This window comes from Spodoptera frugiperda, chromosome 8, assembly GCF_023101765.2.
Source record: "Spodoptera frugiperda isolate SF20-4 chromosome 8, AGI-APGP_CSIRO_Sfru_2.0, whole genome shotgun sequence".
In the NCBI taxonomy this organism is placed as follows: Eukaryota; Metazoa; Arthropoda; class Insecta; order Lepidoptera; family Noctuidae; genus Spodoptera; species Spodoptera frugiperda.
In genome coordinates this window covers 10596452-10623567 of record NC_064219.1, presented here as the reverse complement: position 1 = coordinate 10623567, position 27116 = coordinate 10596452, and the positions used below count along the sequence as shown (strand labels likewise).

The following is a 27116-nucleotide window of genomic DNA, read 5'->3' as shown; positions in this document are numbered from 1 at the left end:
TTCGTTATTAGTATTCTATTCGATTTGTACTTTAATCGATATAAATAGTTACCGACTTTTTTTTGTTCCAATCTCTAATAGTCATTTTTTATCGATTGTCTTGTCTTACCAAGCAGGATGTGTGCTTAAATATTTTTATCAGAAAGCATCCTAACAAGAAAAAGGAGTGTTTTGGAATCACGTTAATTAATATCCGCCACCGAACATAACTAATCTACATATTAATTTAAGAATAACATTAATTTTGAAACGAGCTAAAAAACGAACAAGTATCCATTCAGTATTAAGTTGTAACACTGAATACTCAGCCCTAAATTCGAGGTGGTAGGGTCAGAAATGCCTTGATTATCATATTGATGACAAAAGAGTGGTCTTGGTCGTCATGGCCCAGAATGCGCCGCGGCTCTGCCAAATAATTGACACACCCGATGTCAACGCGGTCCAAGTGTTGCCAGTTACAATATTTCGCAATTTATATCTAATTTGAGATGCGAACGTTTTCTCTGTTACTTCGTGATGCTTATTGTCAGTTGCAAATAAAGTTCTAGACATAGGTGTAAGTCGACCTGCTAGTCTTTTATGCGTTGCGAAGGCGCCGGCTGCTGTACGTTTATTAGAGTCCATCAGGTCATTAAGACGGACATCTCTCCTCAAATTACCCGAAGTTGATTGAAGACAAGGCAATGCTCATAAAATTCACACATCATTGCTAAGAATTGTCATCAATTTTCAGTGTTCATCGCATCGGCCCAATGAGGCGACGACGATACCACGACACTGTTGCCAACAACCAACTCGTTTGTGTCGCGTTAATCACGCAAAAACTAACCTACTTACTGTAGATTTTAGTAATTAACCTCAACTAGAAAAGCGACCATTATCTCCAAAACAGTTAACCTTAAATAGAATGTGCGACATTCGAAATTCAAACCCGCATGTACAAATTAATGTTCGTCCGTTTAAGAAAAACAATTGACACAATCGCGTTCGGGTGCGTTCGTTCAACCCGTTCGTGAATCATCGGGCGTGTTCGGGTTGGCATGGGGCCTAATCGTCGGACGTCGGGGCTCCAATATATCTCGTGCGCCGTCATCGGTGCCCATTCTTCGGGTGGTTGGGAGAGCTCGAAACTGTCTGGGTGTTGGTGGCCTGACAAATTGACGGTTCGTCAACACCGCGTCAGAGGCAACTTCTATTCAGTCGTCGCTTTGTTGACGCGTGCAGGGAACTGTTTTGAGTGTACACTCTGTTTGTTTTTGTTTGGGAGTGTGGGTAGATTATACGGGATCTATTGCTGTCGGTTAGAATTAAATCTAACGTCAATCAAGGATGGCCGAACGATTTATGCTATGTTACTGTACTGGTGGACGTGACAGCCATTTGTAAGCGTTCAATCAACTACGGGCCGGGCGGTTTGGAGACAGCGCTTGCCAATTGGAAAGAAACAAACTGCAGCATGAACAACACACACATTGTTTTAATTCTAGAGCCTAAAAACATCCCCAAGTCTCGCCAAAATGGCATACGAGCCACTAAAACAAAACATCACCGTAAGAGTACCAGGAGACAATGAACGGGTAGCAGCCACGACGTCACCCACTAACGAGTGTAACTCGACTCCGTAACCGATACGTTCATTAAACCTCCTCGCCTGTTCGGGCCGCCTAGTACCGTACTCTTAATAAAATGTTATAAATTTTGATACGAAAACTTTGTTGTTTATTATACTAGCTTTTGTGTCTGACTTTGGTCGTGTTTTGTTTAGATTTATTTTATTGACCTTATCTCCTGGTTGAGCGAAAGATATCTTAGATGTGGTGTTCATAAATTTTAAGTTTGCCATTGTGTTAAGTTGAGATTAATCAGCTAAATCCACATTTAAACCGTAATATTCATTAAAACTGTCTTGGGTAGGAATGTTGTTAATAAAACATGGAGTAAAAACAGAAGCGACATTACGTCCATTGAGTTATTCACGACACCTAAAACTGGAGAATGTTGGAGTCTCGTCCTCATGTTAAAATTGGATTTTTTACTTCCATCTGATGCTTGGAACAAGCCATAAAATGTCACCTAACTCCTTACTGATGTTTTTGGTTAAAACTAAGTGACAAGCGTGTTGCAGGTTTGATGGAGTTGGTTCCGTATTGTGTTTCAAAGATCTTTAAATAAAGTTGGAAAAAGAGAATGATTGAGATGAGTCGCTTGTTTTTTCTTTTGAAGCAGTAACAGTAACATCACGGTAAAGTTGTGGATTATTTTAAAGAAGTGTAATCTTGATATGATCGAGAGTATTACGAATAATTATTTTTTGAAAGTTAATGTACGAACGGCAGTAAACCAAACAAATAACAAGACACCATTTCCAAATGAGTTTTCAAAAACAGTAAAAAAAAGAATATCAGAAATGCAAAATAAAGAGAAGAAACAAACAACATTTTGATATTTGACATCACTACGGTACCCAAAGAGCTAATTAGCACCCGAAATAATTAAACGCAACACGTTATTCGAGAGACTACAGCAAAAACTATTCGGCATCCGAATTTCACTCGCCGTATTTTGAAAATCTCAGCTTATCTTTATACAGATTTCTCACTTTTGGACAGCCAAAATGTCTTAATAAACATCCCCAATCACACTAATTTAAACCTTAAGCTGAACATTGAAGTCTCCAATTCCATCTACCTAAGCCTGGACTTGAGATGTTTCGATAATTTCTAGCTGGAGTGTTTCAAGATGAATTCAAAGATTGTTTTTTGTAAATGCGATTTGAAAGCCATTAAGACAAAGATGAAATTTTAACGTTAAGCTCTGTATGTGTATTTAAAAAAATATATAATACAGTTCCGAGAATAATATTTAATACATGTCCCAGATTCTTATCAGAATTCTGTGAGGTACTTATCGATATTTTGCGAAGAGCAAAAAATTTATTTTAATGAGACTTGCATTGATCTCGTTTTGTTTTATTTAGTTTCTAGAAGTCTTTTAGTTTTATCTTCAGATTTGAATCTTGGTGTTCCAAAAAAACAAATATCATTAGTATTATTAGTATCTTTGGAACATTTTATTCATGGATTTTCAATTTATTCATATCTGCTCCTCATACCTGGGATTTTTCACCAGTTATGTTATAATATTCCACGTATTTGAAAACGAGTTTAATGATCAGACATCACAGACTGTTATCTATAACAATTTCAGCATTAAAAATTCCAAAACTGTTATGACAAAAATCCTTATTATCATCAACAGCATCATCTTTCTTTGCTAAGCCAATATCATCTTTATATCTGTCTGAATAGAGAAGAATTTATCTAAACACAATAACATGGTGACCATTTGAAGCATTTCAATGTGCACACGACTGCACATAGAACTATACAAAACCAGTATAAACTGACCCGTCAAATGTACAGAAAGATCGTACAATGAGAGGCCCTGATAAATTGGCTGTATAGCTTGACGTGCACGCTTGTACAATCGTGCTGAACGGTATCCCGAATAGAAAGTAGCCAGTTACGTCAAATCAAAACTAAAAGTAGTAACACAGGTTATGTACAGTCGATGTCAAATCCTATAGTTTATTCTTGGATTAATTCGAGACTGTACGATGGGAGTTGGTTGATTTATTAGCATCCAAAGATATTGTTAATCTACCTATTAATAAATGTCACAGAATATGACAAAAATTGCTACTATAAGTTGTTGCTGATATCATTTTGAACCCAAAATCTTTAAAGTTTAGGTTCATATCTAACCAGCTATGTTAGCTGTTCGTATTTTGATCACATTAATCAAGTTGAAATTAGAATATAGGAAATTATTTTTATTCCAAAGCTTGATTTCTGCGGAAGATTTTAAAAAGTCACAGAATAACTAATGAAACTACAAACACAAAAATATGAGTGCAAAGAAAAGGAATAAAACAAAAACTCAATAAAACGCATTTTCCTTATTTTTATACTAAAACACAAGGTGACATGAATGTTAAAATTATTCATTTAAATGCAGACATTTTAAAAAATTCAATGATCACTTGAGAGAACAATATTCCCTACATGTACAAAATGAATGTATAAAAGTGAAAGACTTTGAACTCACTGTACCGGTATGCAAAGTTAAAACAGTAGTTCTTGAAGATATCAATATTACATACTTAACTGAGATGTCCAATGCTATGTATGAATTTAAAATAGACGCTGAAGACGATACTTCTAATCTTAACGTTGAGAGAAATCTACAAACAGTAGTTGTTGTGGATGTTGAAGATTGAAGGAAACTGATAAGAAATACGTTTTTACCAGTTACAAGTAATGCTAGAAATATTGATAATGTTTCTAACACCCTGTTCATCAAAAGGAAAGAAGATCTTGAATAAGTAAATGAATAAAACCAGATATCTCTGGTACTAAGAAGATCCGTTGTTGCTAACGTACAAATAGAATCCAGACCACTGATCTAGTTAATTCCTATTTAATGCTAAACAAATGCACCACCGAATCCCTGATCCATAATTCGACATAATCAGTTCAAAGACATCATTCGACTGTACAATGAGACCAGCGTCCCATCTGTCTGCGTAGAGATGACCCGATCCCACAACTATGTCGCGGCAAGTCCGAAAAATTTGAAATTGTAATTTCAACCGGTAAATATTTGAAATTTAATAAACTCTCGACTCGTTCGCTTATACTTTTTAATTTTATATCAGCGTTGGCCTTCGGTCCGGTGTCCGAATGAATTCGTCGATTGTTTTTATCGATGCAGCTTTTTTGGTGAAATTTTATCTTTTTATATAACGGCTCTTCGGTACTGTGGTGGTCTGGTACTTGTGTCGCGGTTGGAACTGACCCGTTTTGTCTGCTCGGCTTAGCAATGTTTGTTTTGTTATGATACCTTCTCAAAACAAATATTAGTCAGTTTTCTTAAAGACTGGTTTCAAGTGACGGTGACAGCAAATCTAATGATTTTATTGTAACTTTCGTGAGACATACTAAATTAATTATTATGTTATCGGCTTACTCACGTAATGCTGCTCATGAATATGAGCCTCTAGCATGGCTTGAAACTAGTCGAGTTCCTCGTCAAAACGTTACGTGAGTAAGCCGATAACATAATAATTAATAAAGCAAATCTAATGTCGACTATAAATAGGATTAGCAAAGAAAATCTTTAATGAATTTCCAATTTTTAGAAGACACTAAAACAGCAATTAGTCTAAAGGAAATAACACGGAAGAAACCAGAAGCACATCTCCAAAATTAATTAAGTCTCCAATTATCTCAGAACTTTCAAATTAAAACCAAAAATATTTTCTTCCAAAAAAAACTCGACTCTTAAAGGAAACTTTATTCAAGTTGCCGAGTACTAAGTGCACACGTGCTGGTTCGTCTTCGGGTTAAAATTAGACGAACGGCGGCGAGGGGCTCCGGGGGACGAGGAGGGGCGAAGCACCTTTTTATAGAAGCTCCTACAGAACCACTGTCTGGTATACACAGAGTAGTCACACAATATGTTCACAGAAGACCCACTCCTCACAGCGACTGCACATCCCCATACCGAACACTGAACAGAGCTGTATCGTCCATCATCTGACACTACGTTGTAAGGTTAGATGTTCCTACTGCACTTCCCTACTCTGTGGCTCGGTCAAATGACGTATCACGCTAACGAGGTAGTTAGATTTTTTTTCAAACGCAAGATGTTTGGTTTCGCGCTTCGCCGAGCCAGTGTTGTGATCAATTATCGTTGGTAAATTAAAAATAGCTAGTGTTCTCGTCAAATGTTTGGGTCGATCTCACACTGGAGCGGGATTCCAGATGAGTTCATTCCAAAACAAATTATTATTTATACTGCTTCTGAATATTTTGATTGTTACAATGTTTCAGCAGATCTGCGTATCCAAATATTTATAAAGGAAGACCGATGCATAATCACATCCGCAACCGTTCAGCGATTTACGAACACTCAGACATGCAACAAATCCACTCGTGATGCAAGCCACACAACCTGCCGCTTGCCAATATTACAGGAAAACAATAAATCGATTTGAATATCGAACCCCACTCGGGGTGACACTCTCGTCGCCGCACGTAAATACCTCACGAACATAGACAAATATCGCTTTTTAAGAAATCCGCGAAAATTAACCTCATGGGAACCGCCAATCAGGTGTGCGCGAACAGAATAAAAATGGCCGATTTTTACATGATTCTCCAGTAAAACTGACGAGAGACGTGGCCGGTCTGCTGCACCGTTGCCGCTTGAATACAAAATACATTATAAGTGCACAATATTTGCATTTTGAATTACGCGCTTGAGGCTTGGCGCCTTAAAACTGTATGTTGCGTGGTCGCGGCAACGCCATTGGCTGGGTTCGGAACAAGCTTGGAAAAGGTGCACTTCGAAATTGCAGCGGCTGACTCGGCCAATTTAAATATGAACTGGATAATGCCCACCTAACAGATCAGGTGTTGCTGTTTAGGGAAACCCAAGGTTCGATCCGGTATGTTAACTCGGCCATCAATATTTACTAGGGATACTTAGTATAAATCTGTTCGAGCAAAAATCCGGAATAATTTACAATTTTAACATTCAACAACTGAGACCTCCTTTGCATGTATGTACCAATAAAGTAGTCAGTGTCAATAGGAATATATTTGAATTGGCAACTCCAAGTTATCGCATTCCTTCGGAATAGCGGCATAAGTAGTCGAATTAAAAAAAATCACGCGCCGAGATATCATCAGATCAGATTGGTATTGGGTGGGCGTGACGTGCTGCGGTGGTCCGGCTACTTGACGTACAAATAAATGGATTATCTGTTCCATTATGACGTCATTTGACAGTTGCCAGCTTACCAAATTCCATCAGCCATCTCTTGTCTTGAACTCACTTTCGAAATCTTTGCTTGGGAATTTTTCGATTACACTTTCATAGACTGTGGCTATTTCTTCATCTGTAGAGTCTTTGTTATCTCCTGTGAGTAAATTTTCCCATACTAATTCACCCATAGAACTTTTTTCATCAGAATTCAATTTCCTTCGCTGAACTTAGTCTGAATCAACAAGTACGTCGTCTTAATCCAGCCTCGTTTCTGTGCTGTATCAAGGATAATATCTTTTAGTGCTTAGATAATGTTGCTAGATATATTTTATGATTTAAGTTTGTCGTGAATGAGTTCTTTGGAAATGGACATTGTGTTAGACTTAGTATTGTTTCTTTAAGTGCATTTACAAAAGTATTTTTGAAAGATAATAATGGATCTATACTCATTATGTATTCGTAATATCAAAATGATAGCATCTGTTAATATTAATGCGTTTGGAATCTTTGGAGACACTTTCATTAAACAAGAAGTAATAAGAAACAGTTCATACACAAGCATTCTCGATGAAGACGACTTAGATTACTCGTATATATTATTATTATAGTATATTATAGTATTAATTACCTGATGATTAACAGCTCATCATCACAGTCTCCTTTACTCATGTACTTTATCATACAAATCACCGTTTATTAGAAAACCCCAATTTCCCTGAACAGCTACAAAAAATTCCTCAGCAACTATTACTAAGAACATAAAGTGGACCTCAGCATTTCTCACGGAGGTACCCTAAAAATTCACACGAGTGGTTCCGTACGGATTAAGTTTATTTACCACGTGCAGCTTAGTTAAGCAGATAGGTTGCGCATGCGCACCGCGTCTGTTCCGCGCGAGATTTCGATCGAATCGTGCGCAGCATTCGGGCACAGGTAGGGTTGACACCGACGTCTTTAGGTTTATTGATCTCGGTTTTAGGTTATTGAGAGTTATACGATGATTTGCAAGTCAAATAGGTTTAGTAAAATTATTGTTTGTTTTTAGTGAATTGGAACAAAAAATAATCTATAGTCTTTTTGGTTTTCCTCTTAGTGATTTCTTAATTTGGTCCAGTTAATTTTATAATTGTAATGTTTGTTTAATTCACTTATTTGTTGAAGTGTCTCGTCATACATTTTCTCCTCACGCCAGCCCTAACCGCAACATGCTGCGTGCGCGCACCTCACCTATACTAAATACATAATGGATAAATTTTACTTTGAACCGCATTCGCTTCCATTCTCATGTCGTTTCTTGAATATTTCACTAATGAAAGTGTCAAAGAGGTATTTTTTTACATATTCTCATACGTCTGGCGCAACAGTTGTACTTTTCTAAATGTATTTATATAATTCCGATCGTGATCACTACACACGTTTCAATTAAATCTACCGACAAAGTAATTATTTAATTGATCACAAATATTCAAAACAATTTTTTCTACAAGTTACTGATCGAACATAATTTATAAATATCAGTAGTACATAGAGGAAATAATACATAGGACACTAATACCTACCACTGACTTAGCAAAAAAAATTAATTATAGCATTAAAAAACATGGTTCAAAGATCCACACTAATCGTGTTACTGACTTATTTGGGGACGAACGGACAAACAATAGCCACTAAACAGGTTTAAATCGCAGCTTCGCGTACGAGACAAGCATATAATTAAAATACAAATTTACAATTTACCTTTACTGAACCCGAAAAGGACTTAAATAGACTTCTATTATCAGGGACATAAGATAGAAATTCGATAGCAGTAGCTTTGATTGATGGCAGGATAAATTTGTCAATGAAGATATTGGATATACCGTATCGTGGAGTGAATCTTAGTTTTAATAGTTTTTCTAAAGAGGATCACATTTTTATGGCACTCACATGTGTCAGATAATTGTGGTGTTTTTACTGTTTGTTTGTCTGGAACTGTTTCTGTCATTATTTTTATAGCTTCATCTCGGCTGTCATCAACCGCAGTGTTACTGTTATGTATGCAAAATGTATTCTAGTGTGTTGTGATGACTATTATTGTAATTTGTTATAGAACTTCAAAAACTGGGAGTTACACAGTTACTGTGGTATGATTGTTGTAGAAAGATTGAAATCAATGTCATTAGCTAACCTTTAACTTCTCCAGAAATAAGACGTGAAGATCTTTATAATTATTTTCATCTCTACATTAATTTAAAACACCATCTGGTACCTCCGCTACAAAAACTCCACTAACAAGCCCCTCACCCATGATAGATTCTTGTGATATAAATTTCGTATCTAATTAACTCTAAGTTTCCTCAAGCATCTCGGTTCAAAGAAGCGCTGTGAGTGCGCCAGCGCAGTGTCCCCATCTGTCACACGTCACAGCTACACCTACCGACTGCGCGTGCGACGCTAATTATAGCCGCCATGCTAATTAATTGGGAGATGGCTGCTCATGGACGTTTTTCGAAAACATTTTGGCGACTGTCCTGAAATTTCCCAAATGCACTCCGCCTTTTTTGCACAGCAATAAATATCTCGGATTAAAGAGAAAATTCTAAGTGAAATGACTTATATCGTCATGTGTAGATCGCGAGCTAAGTGGACGAAGAATTTCGAATGAATTACTAGTGGCTTTCTCCTAACAAGACAGTTGATTCAACAGGTGTCTGTCGAACAGGTTGCTAGAGCTTGCGATATGGCGACACATGGAATACCAAGATAGGCTAAGAGATATTGGGAATGTCACTACGTTATGTCAGAGTGTAGTAGAGGAAGCTCTTTGGAAAGGAAACAATATATAAGCGGCTCGAGTGGACCACCCTGATCATGTTTAATTAGCAACGCTCTCGTTTACAACTGACAGCTTCAATCACCACAGAAATATACGAAGACATTTTTTAGATTTTCGCCCTCACTTCTTGTGTAATATTCAGATTGATAGTCTTCAGTGAACAAGTTTCTGTAATAATCCAAACATATTACTTCCTTTACTGATATTTCATGTTTTTATCGTCCGCTCTCGACGCCGGACGACATTTTAAAAGAATTATGACGATTTAATTTTGTTATTTTGTTACTCCGTGATATACTGTTGACGATAATTAATAATTAAACATAACAATAAAAAGTGCGTTGAACTGTCATACTTCAAATTGCAATTTGTGTGAAATGTTCTAAATCCTAACAGATAAATAGACACGTCATCATTAGACGACAGTTGATGATATACTGCGGTTCTGGCGGTGACAACCTGCGTGCGAGAGGGACGGAACATATGATAAATCAACTGGCAAGAAAGGGATAGTTCATAACACGTGAGAATAAAAACTGTGGCCGTTGATTTCATAATTTATTTGTTACACATTTGTCGTTCCGTGAAGATCGAGAGAGATACATGAGCTTTTTGTGGGCGACAGGGAAATGCGCATCAGATGTGATTTGAGCAATAATTTATAGTGTTTGTACAGCGGACGTCACTTACGAGTTTAACAAGCCACTTCATACTTAGATAACGAGGCGAAATAAAGAATCTGAAACGCGCTCACGAACTTCTCAATGTACCCTCATATTTAACTCACTTTATATTTGGATTGGGTGTTCTAATTTCGAAACTCATTTTATACAAACTCCATGTTCTTTTTTCATAATTAGAATAGTCAGTCATTTGCTCGAAAGCGTCGGCAGCGCCAGGTTCCTGTGCAGTTATTTCGAAAATCAATCATGCGCATATTAGCGGGAGTTTTGGAACGCGCCAACTGGCTGTCGGGTGCGACGTGGCCGCCATATTTCAAGCACGTTTGAGATATATACAGCCGTTTTATCAATGCATCGTCGCACTGATTCCGATGATATATATCTAATTATTAGTGTTGTTAATGACATTTTCACGGCACATTCTCCCATGTCTTCGGAACCATTTGTTTAATTAAATTATCTTATTGTTTCTGCTATTGTTCAAGGGATACAGATGGTTGCTCTTGATGTATTAATGCTCGCCGTCCATTTTGTCTTGTTAAGCATCAGTGGAAGATCTTTATAATATTTTCGAGTCTTGTTAGCAGATTAGTTTTTCTGTCGCGATGACTTTGTGTCTTCAAAAATTTGGCAGATGTCAAAAGGTGTATTATGATTGACGTGGTGAATTATGCGAAATAAATATAAACCAGGTACGCTACAGCAGTTTGGTGCACAAAACTACTATTATGAATCAGTTCAATTTTAGACGTCTAACACACACTAGAGCAGCTATCGATGAGAAATGCAGCACTCATCTACTGTAAACAATCAGTGTAAAAATAGTCCAAAATCAAACTCCAAAGACAGACAACCAGACAAATTCCATCCTCTTAAAATTTCAAACTAAAAGTTGAACGTCCTGCAGATTCATCGGAATGATTCTGACAGTTTACGTTGCGGCCCAAGCCAGGGATAAAATATAGCTCATGTACAGACGGTACCGTAGAGGGGGACGGCACCGGCGGCCGGGGCTCGCGGGGGGAAGGGGGAAGACGTCCGCAAATAGCGACCATCTCTGCCGAGCAAAACAATACCGGTATGATATTATGCTACAGTACGCACTGCGAGATTTGTGCGGTTTTAAGAATCTCGAGTGGTATGCGGATAACTGTGACCGTGACGTCATACTCGCTGAAAGATACCTCAATGAAGTTGAGGGAAGATTTGATGATAATGGCGCAATCGCAGCCATAAATGAGGATACCAAAGATACTCTTGATAAGAGAGACAAAGTGGAAAGCAGCAAATAAGAAATATTTCTCTTTAATTTCAAAGTGAAGTCGAGACAAAGAAACGCTAGTCTCCGCTCGCTCAGCCAACACTTTATATATAATAACATAAGCGTACAAGCAAGACAGACGGACGAGCGACAGCCGCGAGACGGACTATAAATAAATAATGCGCCAACATTTTATTATTATCATAGCATGGGCACGTGCGGGGACATTCTTGAGACGAAACTGGCAGCTTATAACGAACTGAAATAAACAGTAACGTCTACTAGCCCCGCTAGTACGTCCAGAACTGATAAAACTGCGTCAGTACACACGTAAAAACGTGAAGATGACGACTAAAATCACCCGTGACGTAGAAAACGCCTCATGTGATTATCAAACAGGGGATAACAGTTATTTCAAAGTGAGAAAAGTTGCAGCTTTTGCCAAAATCAAAGTGTTTGCGGTAACCCCACCGCTTCGTCCAATTTCACGCCGAAATGTGGGAAAATAACGATTCTAAATATACATTTCTAATTTACTAGCTGTTTTTTATGATTAGTTCGAATATCAATCACATCGGAAACTAGTTTTAGAATGAAAGTATCTTTTTGATATACGACTTTTTTGTGTCTGACGGCTGACCGCGCTACCGACCTCTTTTCGATGATGTTGCCAAAATTTAAGAGAATTTGCTGATTTAAGCCAATGTTCAGTTGGTTACGCCAATTGTGCGTGTCATTTGTTTGCAATTGATATGCACAGTTGGCATCTGCTGTCTAATCTAATGCCAAGTTACCTGCTGTCATAACTTGTGCTGTAACACTCGAGTTTTACGGTCTGTGAATATCAAGGGTTTTATATAAAGCTACTGCTTTGATAAACCACAAATTCCTTCGTTTATTACTACTTAATTAGTCATCAATGGTATTTTAAGTGTAATTAAAAGGTTGGAAACAAGCGTTTTACGTCGTTTCGCTGGTTAATGCCATAAGAGCCATGGCTAAACACATCAATCATAAAACGTTATTGCTGTTACGAACAATTCTCAATTTGAAATGGAGACGGGAGCTACTGCGGGTAGTATAGGAATGAGGGTACCTACTGGGTAATATGTTATGTTGGTACTATTTTTAATTGAGAGGGTTGAAAATGTGATATTCTACAACTTAGCTTTTCTAGAAGGATTACAGCAGACAGTACTACTACTTGCATTGCTGCTATATCTTACAAGAATGGTAAGTAGAATACTGCACCAAAAAATCCAGTAGTACTTACAGTAAAATACAAGTACGTCTTAGATTTCTGTAAAGCTATCGATAGTTCACATTTGTCCTGGCATTGAAACAGATTTCAGTAGTTATTGCACCAAGTCTATTACAATATACTACAGATATGCTCGCATTATTAGTTCTATTTGCGAATGGTAGTCGCCTCATTGATTATTATTTTAACGGACAATTAAAATTTGATGGCTTCCACTTCGTTCATCTTCGACTTGCTTCGTATTAACTGCCTCTGCGCCCCCGAACTTATTCGCGTACCACCCATAAACAAGACCTTATTCAACATTTTATAGGGTTCAATTTTGATTGACACGTCCCACTCGTGTGATGTTCTTCGTTTAAAATCGCTACATATGAGTGTCGAGACTAACCGTCAATAAAAATAGTCGTAAAATTTTCAAGTCTTTCGTTGATTGTGGACCGTGTGCCCGTTAGATACGGTTGATATTCGTGTGTTTCTGGTAATAAATTCAATACCGCACTAAGAAACGTGTGAATAAAAATCGTACGTACGCGCATTCGTTAAGAATTGACACTTATTAAGGGGGTATAATTATCTTAATTGATATGACGACATCACTCTGTTTAGTGATGTTGACCATTTATGTGCAGGACAGCGTTTGATTTAGAATTCCTTTCCCGACATCTTGATTGACTTTGTTTATATTTTTTTTGCTCATTATCATTGATAGAGACTTTGATGTAATGATACCTTTTTGTGCAGCCGTTCTAACTCTGTCTGCTTCACTTTGTACAAGGATATCATAGCTGGTTGGGTTTTGACTGACTGCATTCCTACATACTTAATCTCACCTTAGTGCGGAGTTGTCTTGGAGAGGTGAGTAAGAAATGGGCTGAACAGGAGCAAGAACATGGTAGAAAGGTATGAAGAAGTCTTTCATTATTTTCAAATTAAAAATGGCTTCGTAATCGATGAGCAGCCGAAGCCGGCCGCCATTTAATCACGAAACGATCATTCACAATTAAGTCTAACGATGCATTTTAATGAAAACTAATCCAGTTGTCCACGTTTATAACTGATTTTTTAGTATATCACATTGTATGCAACCGTTCCGAATTCAAATTGCCCGAAGACGGCCGAAGAGCGACCGCCGAGCGCGTGACCAATCGCTAATTAGGAAATGTGCTCGGATGTGTTCGGAAGCCGATCGGTTCTATAATTGAACTTTTAAATTTCGAAATTCTTGATTACACCAATGCTATTTCCACTTCTGGTGTTACTGTGTCGGCTTTTATGGCTGTGGGATATTTCTGAGAAACTACTGGCGGTTTGCGGATTCGCTCGTATAGAAATAAATAAAGAGAGACAATAGAAACATTGATAGATAGAATGATTATAATTTCATGGTCTACAGCGTGGAGACTAATTACTATTAATTTTATTGGTTTACTTTGTATTATGTTAAATGGCTGATAAGTAATGTAAAAGGGCTAGTTGCGAAGAGCTTATGGCGTGCCATTGAAGGTTTCTGATAAATGCTGCTGACATTGTCTTCAAATTGTAATAAATAATAAACCACGTAAGAAATTACTTAAGTTATTACTATCCTTTAGAGAGCAATGTCGGTACACAGACAAACTCAACTACTCTCATACCAAAGTACAAAATATAAAATATATGTGAACGAAGTCAATTTGAGTGGTAACGGTAGATACATTGGATTCAAAATGAAATTGATTAGAACATTCCCACACTGTTCTCACACATATCTCGTGAATGTGATTAGTAAGACGTTTGTGTCACTTTTTCTCGCAATCTATATAACTATAAATCATACATTTTGTGTTAAAAATCTCGGTTACGATACGATGGTGAACTAGTTCTTTTTTGGGAAGTTTCTCTGTGATATTTTTGATTTGTGGACTGTTTTCGTCTATAATTTTAGTATAGTATTTCATTCATTTATTTATTTCATTTTCAATTTTTGTATATTGAAACAATGGTGGACTTAATGCCAATTTGCCATTCTCTAACAGTCAACCTTAGGGTGATGCAAAGAGATACACCAGTCAGATTTATTTGGATCAGATAAGATAAGTGGTGAGAGTAGATTTATAGTAACAGTAGGTGTAAAAGTTTAAGATAATATTGAAATCTTTTAACAAATACTGTCTTATAAAACCATTTTGTTACTTATCTTTTGATTTCCGCTTATGTTTATATTAAATGTGCAGTGTATTGATTCCAAAATTCTCATTTACAAAGCCATATATGTAATGGTCACAGATTTTTTGACAAAATCTTAACAATGTAAAGCCAGCAACAAATAATATCGTACATCGTTTATCTCTTATCCCAAAGCCAAAAACATTTTCATCAAAATCCATTCATCAGTTTTTGTCGTTAACCAACTAACATTCATTTAGTCTCACAACAAAATCTAGATGCTAAGATTAATCTGTCAGTCTGTAACGTCTGTATTTTTATCTAGCCAATAAATATTATACCGTGATAAGATCGGCATATAGGTTTATTTATACCAGCCGCATATGAAGGTATACTAATATGAATTCTCTTCAAAGGAAATGAGACTTTGTTTCGATGAAGGTAGAGTTGAAAATTGGAGGTTGATCAGTGTATCTCAATGGTACATAGGTAAGAATATCAGATATTGGAAGGCTTTAGTTTCAACTAGAGCAGAGCATTTTTTGTTCGTCGATAATTTTGATCTGCATTTAAATTGCACAGACTTCAATATTCTAGTGGTTCAATATTCTAGATTGCAGATATAACTAAGACTGTAGAGTGAAGATCGAATTATGTGATATTCAGATCAAAGAAATTGTTGGGAAAATTAAAATGGTCATATTGGATGTGTGACTGGTATACCAAAAGCAACAGAAGACCAACCATTTACCATCCATAACACATCACAACCATACAAAACCCATTCATCCAAACACAGAAACATACATACACAAAAACCCACCCTAAGAATGAGGGCGGAAATCCAAGCGGTTTGTTACAAATAGCGCAGCGGGGTCTCTGCCAGCTCCCTTCAGTCACGGCGTGATGGTCAGGTTGGGGGGAAGTACAGGGGATATTTAGGAACCATATCCGGAGCATTTCTTGTGTTTAGTTATCGTGCACTTGAGTTTTACGGTGTGGAGAGTTTGGTCTGCGTGTGACGGTCGCTGATTGGCTGTGACGGTTCGCAAACATTGCGCGCATGGTATACCGTTGTGCTATTGTAAAAAAGTCTTGTTAAATTTTGTTGAACGGAAAATTGTGTTGATTTTGTCTTTGAAGAAATGATAGGAGCTTTATTCTTTAAAATTAAACTGTTGATTGTAGCATAACTAGTGAAGGAAATATAACTTATTTTTTAATAGGTATAGTGTAGTCTTTAAATGTTACACTGTCCTTAATACAACTAAGGCTGAAGTACATTAATCAAAACCTAAAATCTGAGCAAGATCATAATATTATATTCTTCCTAGTCTGAACATACAACAACAATTTCTCTCCATCTTTATCGCCACTTATCGCAGAAAACCTACTCAAAATGTACACAATTCTCGCCCAGTAATTTATATTTTTAAATTTGCCCAATATTTTATGATATGCCATAAAGTAATGTATATTGAGGCTGCTTGGCTGCAAGATTTGCCCTACAGGGGAAGCGTGGGCACTGCGCAGTGACATCATCCAACCTTTTCGGAGCAATTGATGAGTCCTACATACAACGTCTGTGACACAAGTACCTACATACAAGTCGAGATGATTGTACATACACGATATATGGCTATTTATGTATGTACGACCTTAATGTAAAGTTTCTTTTGTTGTGAAACGTTATAATTTATTCGTAATCATATGCACGGACGAAAAAACTGCAGGGAAATTGCCTATGTATTGTATTGTAATGAAGATTTGTATTCAAACCTTTTTTTAGACAATGCGCTGTTTTTAATTAGTCTTCTTTCGCATCGGTTTTAAAACTTTCATCTCTTAAGAGAACAGAAAAAAATATCATTGGAAAATTCCAGATAAAATCAGATTTATATTCCAGCGACAGTGAGACTCATCCGAAATACTTCCATCATCTGTGGAGCACATTTTTCAAAGACAGATTAAGACGTCGACGCCCCGTGGCCATCAAATGTACCGAACCACATCAAAACACAGCGGGAACACTTATTACTGCAAAAAAAATACCTAAAACGATCCCTTTTGTAATCTATATTTTGATTATATATTGAAATAATTGAGTATTCGGAACGAATTGATGAAATATTTTGTTAAAAACATTTTGAGGAAAAAGTTGTGTTTCGTATAACTATGATAGATGCCTACAAGTTAAACTTAAACTAGTTGATAGCAGGTTACAATGGTAAGGGTTATGAGCAAACACTACATGGACGTAAAGACTCCAGAAAGACATTAAACAGTTAGAGAAACTATTGATCATCCAGTGGTGTCAAGTAGCATGAGGTACAGGGTACTATAGGTGGGTAAACAAAGACTAAGTTTATGTCTAGAGTGTGGTTATGGGTTTTATTTCTGTCACAAGACAGTAATAACATAACCACTTTTTTCCATTTAAGGAACTGATAATTTTTGTTCCAAAACATTTAAAGGCAAGTCCACACAATGTTTGTGATCCAAAAATGGAAAAGAAATCAAATTTTCTGTTAACATATGAGATTCATCGCCTTTCAGTACAAAAGAGATCTGCAAATTTATTTCAGATAAACTTTAAAGAAGTTGAAGAAGAATTATAAAAGTCAAGTCTCTCGTTGCAAACAAGGAATAATGTTATTCTTATAAAGGAAATAATTACGTTGAAAACGCAATGATAATAAATTTGAAACAGTTTACGACTAATTTATTAATAGAAATTTTGCGAGCGATCCTTAGGACAGTCGTAAATAAGAAAATGCCGGACGACCAATGGGTGGCCGTAAAATTTGCTCGCGCGACGCGATTGGTCAGCTCTTAGCCAATAAAAGCACGTTCCAGATTTGAAAGCGACGGTTTACGACCGGCAGGCGGCGTCTTTTTGCTGTTTTGGCGCCAAAATTGACAGCTCAGTCTTTAAATTCGAGTTATAGGTGAGTTTGGTCGGGATGCATTTTACAGTTAATTAGTTAACCGGGTCCGCGGGCGATTGGGCACGATTTCAGCACCATTTGTGTGCTGAAATAACACTGGACTCAATGTCAGGATCCTCATTTGTAATAATGTTAGTTGGTGTTGCCAAAACTGCATCTAGCTTGGAGACCTGCTGGGCATCAATCACTGATATTTCTGTGACTCTGTACTCGGAGTGATGTTAGCTAATAACTTGAGAGATTTACCGTTGATCTCTGCGTAGTTAATTTAAGCCCTCAGTTCCCACTTCCCAGTAAATACAAAATAAATCTGAATGAATCCCTACAGGCGACTGTCTCCATTAATTAAAAAGCCTGGCTTTATTTACACAGCGTCCATGTCATGCAAAGTGATGCTGATATATAATGTTGTAAAGCAGTCAGACTAATGAGTATGCGCTTGCGCAGCCTATGTGCATCACAAACGGCCGGCGCTGGTATTAATTATTAATAGAAACGATTTTATTGGTGTTTGTTGGGAATGTCCTCAGGTTTATGTTCGGAGTAAACAGTGATTAACATGCTGTATATAAACTTAGGGATTTATGTGAAACACATGATATTGCTTTTTTATTACATGCTAATTTGTACCTAAAAGATCGAAGCTTGGTCATAGCAAAATGAATTCAATTGAGCAAGACACTTAAGTATTAGAATCCTTTATCAAGAGTAAGAAACAAAATTACTTGGAATCGAATGTAGTGAAAAAGATAATCTTTATCCAACAGATTAAATGCCACTGAATATTCTTTCCTATTGATTAGCAAGTCCACCATCGCATACAAAGTTCCTTACCAAAAAATACCAGCTCTGTGAATCCGTGACGGACCCGTGACGAATCGTCTCCATCCAAAATCCCTGCTTTGTCCCCCTTATCTCACTATTTTATTATTTCTGCTTATACCCTATACATAATTCATGGGAGTTACCCATATTGCTGTGTCGAATTATTGTTATATCTGGGTAACCGTCATGAATAGCAAGTTGCGACTAATTTTGTTGATCGTTACTCTGATTGGTTCGTCTGGTCATATTTCTTTGGCTGTAATTGGTGTCAAGTCATCTGGAAGGAAGGCTTCGTGATGATGTTTAGGATGTGTGACGTCATCTTTATCTTTATCTTTATTGATCTTTGCCTTTTTTATTGTCCAATCTGATATTAATTCAGTTGACTATAGCATATTGGTATGAGTTTGCGATCAAGTTTCTTTAGGTATTTATGTTTCTTCCCCATCTCTTATAGTGTCTTAAAAGTTTTTGGAACTTAAAATCTTAAGCTGTAGCTTTATTATCATCAATTTGACTATCAACAACACAATGTTCACCTGTGGTTAATTCACCATCCCTTATTTCTACATCTACAAAAGCCCTACCCAATTACACCTTAACAACTTCCAAATCTGTTATTTTAAAACCTCGTAAAATAAAAGCAAATTGTCCTGCTGTTCTTACTTTAACACCCTTAAACATCAAAGGAGGTTTGTAATAAAACATCAGATTGTCAATACTTTTGGGTATTTTTTTAATGGCCGCTTCCCCTTCAAGATTAGAGGCGGTGGTGTCGTAAAGAAACAATTTTCCAGCTTTCCTCCCACACCAGGGGATCTCACTCGCTTAAGAAGTACCGGGTACATGATAAAAATGCGATATTGTTGCGAATTTTCACACAGAATATTTTCTTTTTCTTTTTATTCTATGGGAATTTTGTGGGTCGTGATGATTTTTAGTGGATATTTTTCCCCTTTTTTGTACTTTTTTTGTGCAAAGTGGTGTTTTGGGATTAGCTGTGTCTTTGTGTGAATGTTTTTAAGTGTTTTATTTCTATTTCTTTATCCATTAATTTTTAAACACTTAGAAAATATATGAATTAGTCTCTATCTAGGCTTTCTGAAGATAAACCTATCGTCATAATTTAGTATTATTGTATAAAAATCTTTTATCCTCGTGAAATGGTAACCGTCATGAAAACAAACTCGCATTAATTTCAAACAGAACATTTTATTGTTTAATCCGTTCAGAAAATAAAACTATAAAATTATAATCACATTGACATACAAGATGTAAACGTACACCAAATAGCATTTAATACATTAAGAGTTAGATTTTAAGAAAAAAATATAGCACCCGAAACCGGAGTACTATCGCATCGTATTCTAAAAACCTAACTTAGACAAACAACTACAGAAAAATTTTAAATGTTAAAAAGAACTCATATACAGACAAAAATAACTAATAATTGTTTTAGATAGAATTAATCGTCCCCAAGTTAACATGTGCGGGCGAAGCCGCGCTCTTACATTAGTTAAGTATGGCTTCCAATGTTAACAAATGTGGAAAATAATAATCATATAACACAAACAAAACAATTCAGTCTCAACGCCCAAAATATTTCTTAAAATATTAAACAAATACGCGGCAGCGTCCTCCTGCCGCTCTCGACTCGAGAACCAAAGCAAACCTCGGAAATATTTCATTGAAACACAAAGAAAACTGTAAAATTTTCACGCATTGTATAAAAATACAGCGAAACTTATCATTTATTTTTACTTTAATATTAAAATCGAGAGGAGAATGGGGATAAATGTACACATTAACGTTTTAATATCGGCAACACAATGAACGCCACGATTAAATTTAATTTATTCTGTATAAGCATCTAGTTCTATCCATTAACGCACATACATATATTATCCGAACATGATAATTGCTCTTATCTGTACATTTGTAACAAGCAGACGCCTGATTACAATGAGATGTACAGAAGTCGAGCAAACCACATGGACATTCTTTACAACTAGCGTATACTGTGTACGTATTTTTTTTACCTTTTTTCACTAACTAAGATGTAGTTAATCGTGCTATCCCATAGTAAACGTAAAATATCAACTATTTACGTATCTTGTTGTATTTACTAGCCAAAAACAATAACACTCTAGCAACTACCACCGTTAAATCAATTACAATAATTTAAAACTCTTAATTAATCCTTATTATCTCACTTAGGCAAGTTAAAGTTGTATTTTTACGTATACTTCGTTTTCCAATAGGTTTTTTAATACATCTAATTACGTTTTAAATCTAAGCTCCGAAACGCGATGCTAATATTTGTATGGCATTGTAGTAACTGCCTCAAGACAAGAACAACGGCTCTCCAACTCATACCTTGAATGTATTATTTACTTAAAAGTAGTTATTAGTATACACATATTACAATCAACGTTATACGTATGTTTTTTTCAATCGTATACATAAATTCCAGTGCAAAATAATAGTAAGACGGACACAGGCGCGCGTGTCCAGTCAGCGTAACTCTAAAGTAGAAACAAATCGACACGTGCTGCGCGGGAGTCCGCGCCATCAATAAAATATACAAAACGGCGTTTTATCATTTGTCATAGTGTTGAATCGCACCCGATTTCACCCCTTCACTGTAACGTTGATATGAAAATAATTTGGAAATTTTCGTTCATTTTTATGTTTGCTTTATTTACTTTAATTGAATCGTACAGTGTTAAGAGGTTGGCCAATTGCAAAAACGAAGATTTGTTCTAAAGGAACTTAAACTAGCGGCCGATCCTTGACCGACAGGCGCGAGCCCGAGGGTGGCGGAGCGGCCGGGAGCGTGCGGCGCCCGCCGACACTGTGACCTGGCCTGACACCATCGAGAAGCGGAAAGAACTGGTGCTCAGGTCACAATATCGGCGGACGCAGCATTACAACGAGGGAGGCGGGAATTTAAAACTATTTTGCGAGCACCCCCTTTTTATACTTCGTTTTTGCAATGGCCAAACTAAGAGCAGGGGTGCACGAGATAGCTCGTGGTAGAGTTGGGTGCAAGCTGGGGATCACGCCTCTGAATCAGATGGGACTTGGTGTAGGGGGTACTCACGACATCGGGGGTGGAGGCTCCGTCGTGGCTGCTGTCGGGGGCGGAGCGCGGCTCGCCGTTGGTGTCGGGCGGGCGCGTTGACTCCCGCTCGTCGATCACCAGGTCTATTGGCATCTTGCCCTTCAGGCAGCTGATGTAGCGGTGGCAGAAGTTGTCACACAGCTCGTGTACCTGCGGACAGGAGGACCGTTACAAGCTGCTCGCTGCTCAAGTTGTATGGGGCCTAGTGTCGCTAGAAATTGTCGTAATATCAATCATTATCTGTACTGGGTATAAATTTTCCTAACGACTTGAGTCAATATTTCTGAAGGTAATAAAACTCAGTCTAGTACTAGTTAAAACATTATTACAACCGTTTATACAGGCTAATTTATTAGTTTCTGCGACACTAAACCATCGTCGTTCCGCTCACCTAAACTTAACCTTTAAACTAATATCAGGATACAAAACTAAAAAGTAAAAAACAACAACAAAAAGGGAATACATTTGGAACCGACCAACTGTCACACGCGTGTAAAAACTCTAAAATGAATCGTAAAACGGAAAAGAAACACGATTTTTTACCATTCCTACCTCCAAAGGCACCCCGGAGGGCTGATTATTAATTTTGTGCGTTGGCCTTATAAATTTTCATAGCTATAATTAACTTAGAAATTAACATAGAGCTATAAAATGGGTAACGAAACTTTTAGATAGCGTTTACACGGTCGGCAATAAAATATCGGCAGGTGTAAGGGGCATTTGAAATTGTAATTTTACTTTACAATTTTGTCGTACGACCACTATTGTGTACTAAGCTTAACGTCCTATATTTCGGTATAAGAGATTTGGAATAATTTTCCATATTAAATACACATACAATAATTAATAATATATTTTTTTACCTAAACTAATATCACAGTGTTGGCCAAACTGCCTAATTCCACCCTTCTGTTTTTGACGTCTGTCAATTTTTAATTATCTGTGAATTATATCATTGGGTTATCTTTTTTTATCCCTTTACAGCGCATGCGTGACCGCCATACTGTGTACGCAAGGGACGTCACTAAAACATGTTATAATAATATCTAATATTCATCATCAAATAATTTTGGAGTAATTAACATGTCAACACTAATATGATGCATTAGTATGCGGGGGATCGTAATTCTTGCGATGATAGAATTAAGAGCTGTCCACCCCCTTGATTTAGACGTCGTTAATATATTAATATATAACTTTTATATAATATAAATATACACATCAAAACTAAAAACAATGTAAAAACATTGGAAGAATTATGAGATTCCTTTGCCTAGAACAAAGACAATCTTTCATCTTTTTTTAATTTTGACATTTACTGTCATAGAAACAACCAACAGTGTTGCAAAAATAATAAAAAGTTTTTAACTGTTTCAAATGTAATTTATTGCACAACCTTAGCCATAACTCATAATATTAATTTTTATCATCGAAACTAGGGAAGAAACGTCAGAGAATTTGAAAATAGAATGCTACGACGGAAACGGAAACGATGCTCCCCGTTGACAGTTAATTATGTTTCGGGATAGTAATTTCCTAATCGACAGGTTTTTCTAAATTACTCGACAACTGACGAGAAATGAAAAACGTAGGAATCACATCTGGCAACAGACAGAACTTTTGTAACTGTTTTTCTTTCTTTCTATAAGATTTTGTAAATAATTCAGTGCAAATTCATAATTAATTGCTTTATTTTATGACTGATACTTTTAAGTGTATAAAAACATAAGTAGTAAGTCATATTGCTCATCAACAATAAACATTTTGGCTTTTTATAAAGGTTTAAAATTCATTAGCAGCGATGCAGCTATAAGTATCTCTTTACAAATAATTTAAATTAAAAATGACATAACGTAAGCTTATCCTGTCGCACCAAAACTCTTTCCAGAAAATTTTAAATTTGGAACACAGGATTAAGAAACGGCGTCTCACCGATACTTTTTAAAATTGGAATGAAATGAAAGGTGATACATAACGGCTCGTGACATTTGGAATAATAAGGGATTTTTTTTCGCGCCGAACCCCGTACAATATGGCCGTCAAAATAGAATTTTCCGCTACCACAGACTACAATTACATTGGAATAGATTAAAAATAATTACAAGTTCAGTAGCGTGGTGTATCATTTGTGGCGGGGCAAATTCAGCGGCAAATTAACGGCGAAGAAATTACAGGGTTTTAAACGAAGTACTTGATCGTAATATTACTTGAAAATTGAAATATTCAGAGGGTTAAAACGTGCCACTGAGTAACACTAATAGTACCTATTTAATTTTTCATTCGTGTACGTGGAATTGTGTTTTTTTTTTTAATAGAATCGTAAGTCAATGAAGTTTTGTTTTAGCTTTTGATAGCGTATTAGCGCAGATAATTCTTGTTTTGTTTACATGTCAGATAGACATATTTAGTGAATGGAATACCTTTAGCTAATTCCTGGACATAGTATATTATGATAAGTACTATCCAAGGCTACGTTGATAAATTATGATTATCTAATAATTGTCTTTTAATTTCGCTTTAATTAGCTAGCAACGAACATCTTTCTACACAATGATTGGTAATTTAGATAATTTTATATTGATGTCGCCTATTAAAAGACTAAGAATTTAGTTTTTTTATTTAAGAATTAATTCACAAAGACGCTAAGAGGAGAACGGGGATAAAAAGACAAACCCGAAAAAAAATATTAATAACCATTTTTTGCGCGTTTAGTAAAAATGTGTATTTTTTATACGAAACAGATGCATCATGAATTTAATCTCCGTGTGGGATGAACACGCACGATTTTCGATCTAAGTGGTGTTATGATAAAGTTTATTTTTGATTGTTTTGGCGTTTGTTTTTTTTTTGTATCGGTAGATCTGCCGGTCGGTTCGCATAAGAGATTATAAATATTATTGTTATAAGACATTGTGATTCATGGTAGGATTAAGCATCATATTGAGCCCCTATCATACATGCATGTGTTTGTACCGAGATATAACCGTGCAATGAAAAATGCAGTCGCATCTAATGCATTTAGACATTTATTGTTGCGTAGCTACAATATAATACGTGTGTAATAGAAGTAGACATTGTTTTTCGAATATTTTCACACAGCTATTGTAAATTATTTTATATGTATTAAGTACTTTTATAAGTAACTGAATATGTGGTATAAAAATATGCTTGTCTATTTGTGGTCTAGTCAAAGTGCAGTATAAATTTTACTGATTAAAAATTTTGTAAGATGTGAATGTAATTCATAACAATGACGATACCTTGTTAATTATTATATTATCGGCTTACTCACGTAACTGTTTGACGAGGAACTCGACTAGTTTCAAGCCATGCTAGAGGCTCATATTCATGAGCAGCATTCGCGACACACGACGCGACGATTGTCGCGTTGCTATTCTATTACTAATGACGATACCTACAATATTAGTATGTTTTTCCCAAATATATCTACAATAAATATATTATTTGCTATTCGCGTTATATTTGTAACTATTTCCAACACTACAACCGCGCTCTACTTTATGTCTGGGGGTAAAAACGACCAATCATCGCTGCAACATTAATTTCAATAAAAGAGGGTTGGCTGGCTTTTGTCTATGCCACACCATAGACTACGGAAGTAGTGTTGTCGTTTTTTTTTCATGCAAAGTTTATTGATCTGTATTTATGATGAGAATTTTTGGCAAATGTTTTTGTTTTTACGACCTTAATTGTTGGTTCATTTAGATTAGATTATGACTGAAGTCTATTAAACATTCCCTATATTACTATCACTGAACCTAAAGCCCTGCATTCAGTAATTATTACATAGACCCAAAGATCGTAGTATCATAGAAAACATGTCCCCTCACCAAATATATGTTTAATCGTCCCTATAACAAACAAATCAAAGTAAACACATGAATTTATTAAAACCTATTCAATAATGATGAATTTAAACAACACCATAGGTACATTGTACCCTATGTAGGTAAAACTCCCTCTAATCCCCGTCAGCTGCTTCTGACTGGTCGCTTCTCCCCATTCTACCCTTCAAAAACCCTTATTTACACCAAAATAAACAATGACCTACCCATCCTCACAATTCCTTTCCCACAAGAGGTCAAGTTATACTGGCTTAACCAACCGGTATAAGCTGAACGGTTTTTTAAAACTGTACAAATTGAGTGAGGTGTCAAGTTATGCTGGTTCTGATGGCTCCTAGCTGAGCTGTCAAATACATAATGAGTGTATTTTTTATATTATTTCAGTCCAGTGTCGTTAAAGCGATCGATTCTGTTCGGAATAATATTTTGTTTTGGTGTCGCCTGTTTTTGTGACAACAGTGAGCACCGTAAGAAAATGAGAGAGAAAAACTCTACAATGCATTTTGAACTCTAAAATATAGACTCCAAACTTTACTATTAAAAACCCTCATCCGTAATTAGCGCTCTAAATTAATTATGAACACTCAAATTACTGGAAAACATTTGATCAAAACAGTATTGAAGGGTTAATGACACTGAACAATTCGCCCGTTTTCATCCAAACCAGTATGTGTACGGTACTTGAAATTTAAAAATGGAATCAAAACGTTCGAACAGTCGAGTCGTCGAGAGTCGGCAAAAGTCGGCAAGAGTCGGTAAGTGTCGCCGACGAAATCGGGCGACGTGTCGCGAGGAATGCGCCTCAGACTTTGTAATTGCACACCTCTTTATATACAGGCGGTTTGGTTTCATGATTTATTTTTTCTTAATATTTTATTTTACATTTTTGTTTTTCTATAAATATAAAATCTGATACAGATCTAATAAGATAAGTAAAAGTCTAGTATGAATTAATAAAATAAGTCATACTTAATTAAATCAAGATAAACATAATAAATTGAAAATACCCAATTAAAAATCAAGTTATAAGTTAGGAAGTCAAAAACTTTACAGTAAAAAAAAACATATTTAAGCGTCAGAAAATTTCATTTTCCTTCCATAAAGCACCCTTTAAACAAAAGCTTGCACCTAGTGTATTTATGTCATTATTAACCGGTGCGAATTAATACTCATTTAGCATCCATTTTTATCGCGAATGCTCTGGGCATGCGCAAAAAGCTCATTCCTCTAGCACGGCGCGGCTTGACGCGCCACCGGTTTTTTACTTAGTTGCAGCTTTCCACCGAAAATGGAGCGCTAATCATTGTTGTGGTATCATTTATATTTGTTGGGATTTGTTGCTTTTGTTCATAGG

The 27116-nt window shown here is 36.3% G+C and overlaps 1 protein-coding gene across 1 annotated transcript in view; it reads right to left on the bottom strand.

The window, feature by feature from the left end:
• LOC126910982 (homeobox protein homothorax-like) overlaps positions 1 to 22082 on the bottom strand; it is a 44154-nt gene extending 22072 nt beyond the window's left edge. Inside the window, exon 1 of the mRNA XM_050695670.1 lies at positions 21876 to 22082. Within this exon, the coding sequence (XP_050551627.1) occupies positions 21876 to 21989 (114 nt within the window). The 5' untranslated portion in view covers positions 21990 to 22082. The remainder of the gene's footprint in view (positions 1 to 21875) is intronic.
• Between the last annotated feature and the right edge of the window lie 5034 nt (positions 22083 to 27116).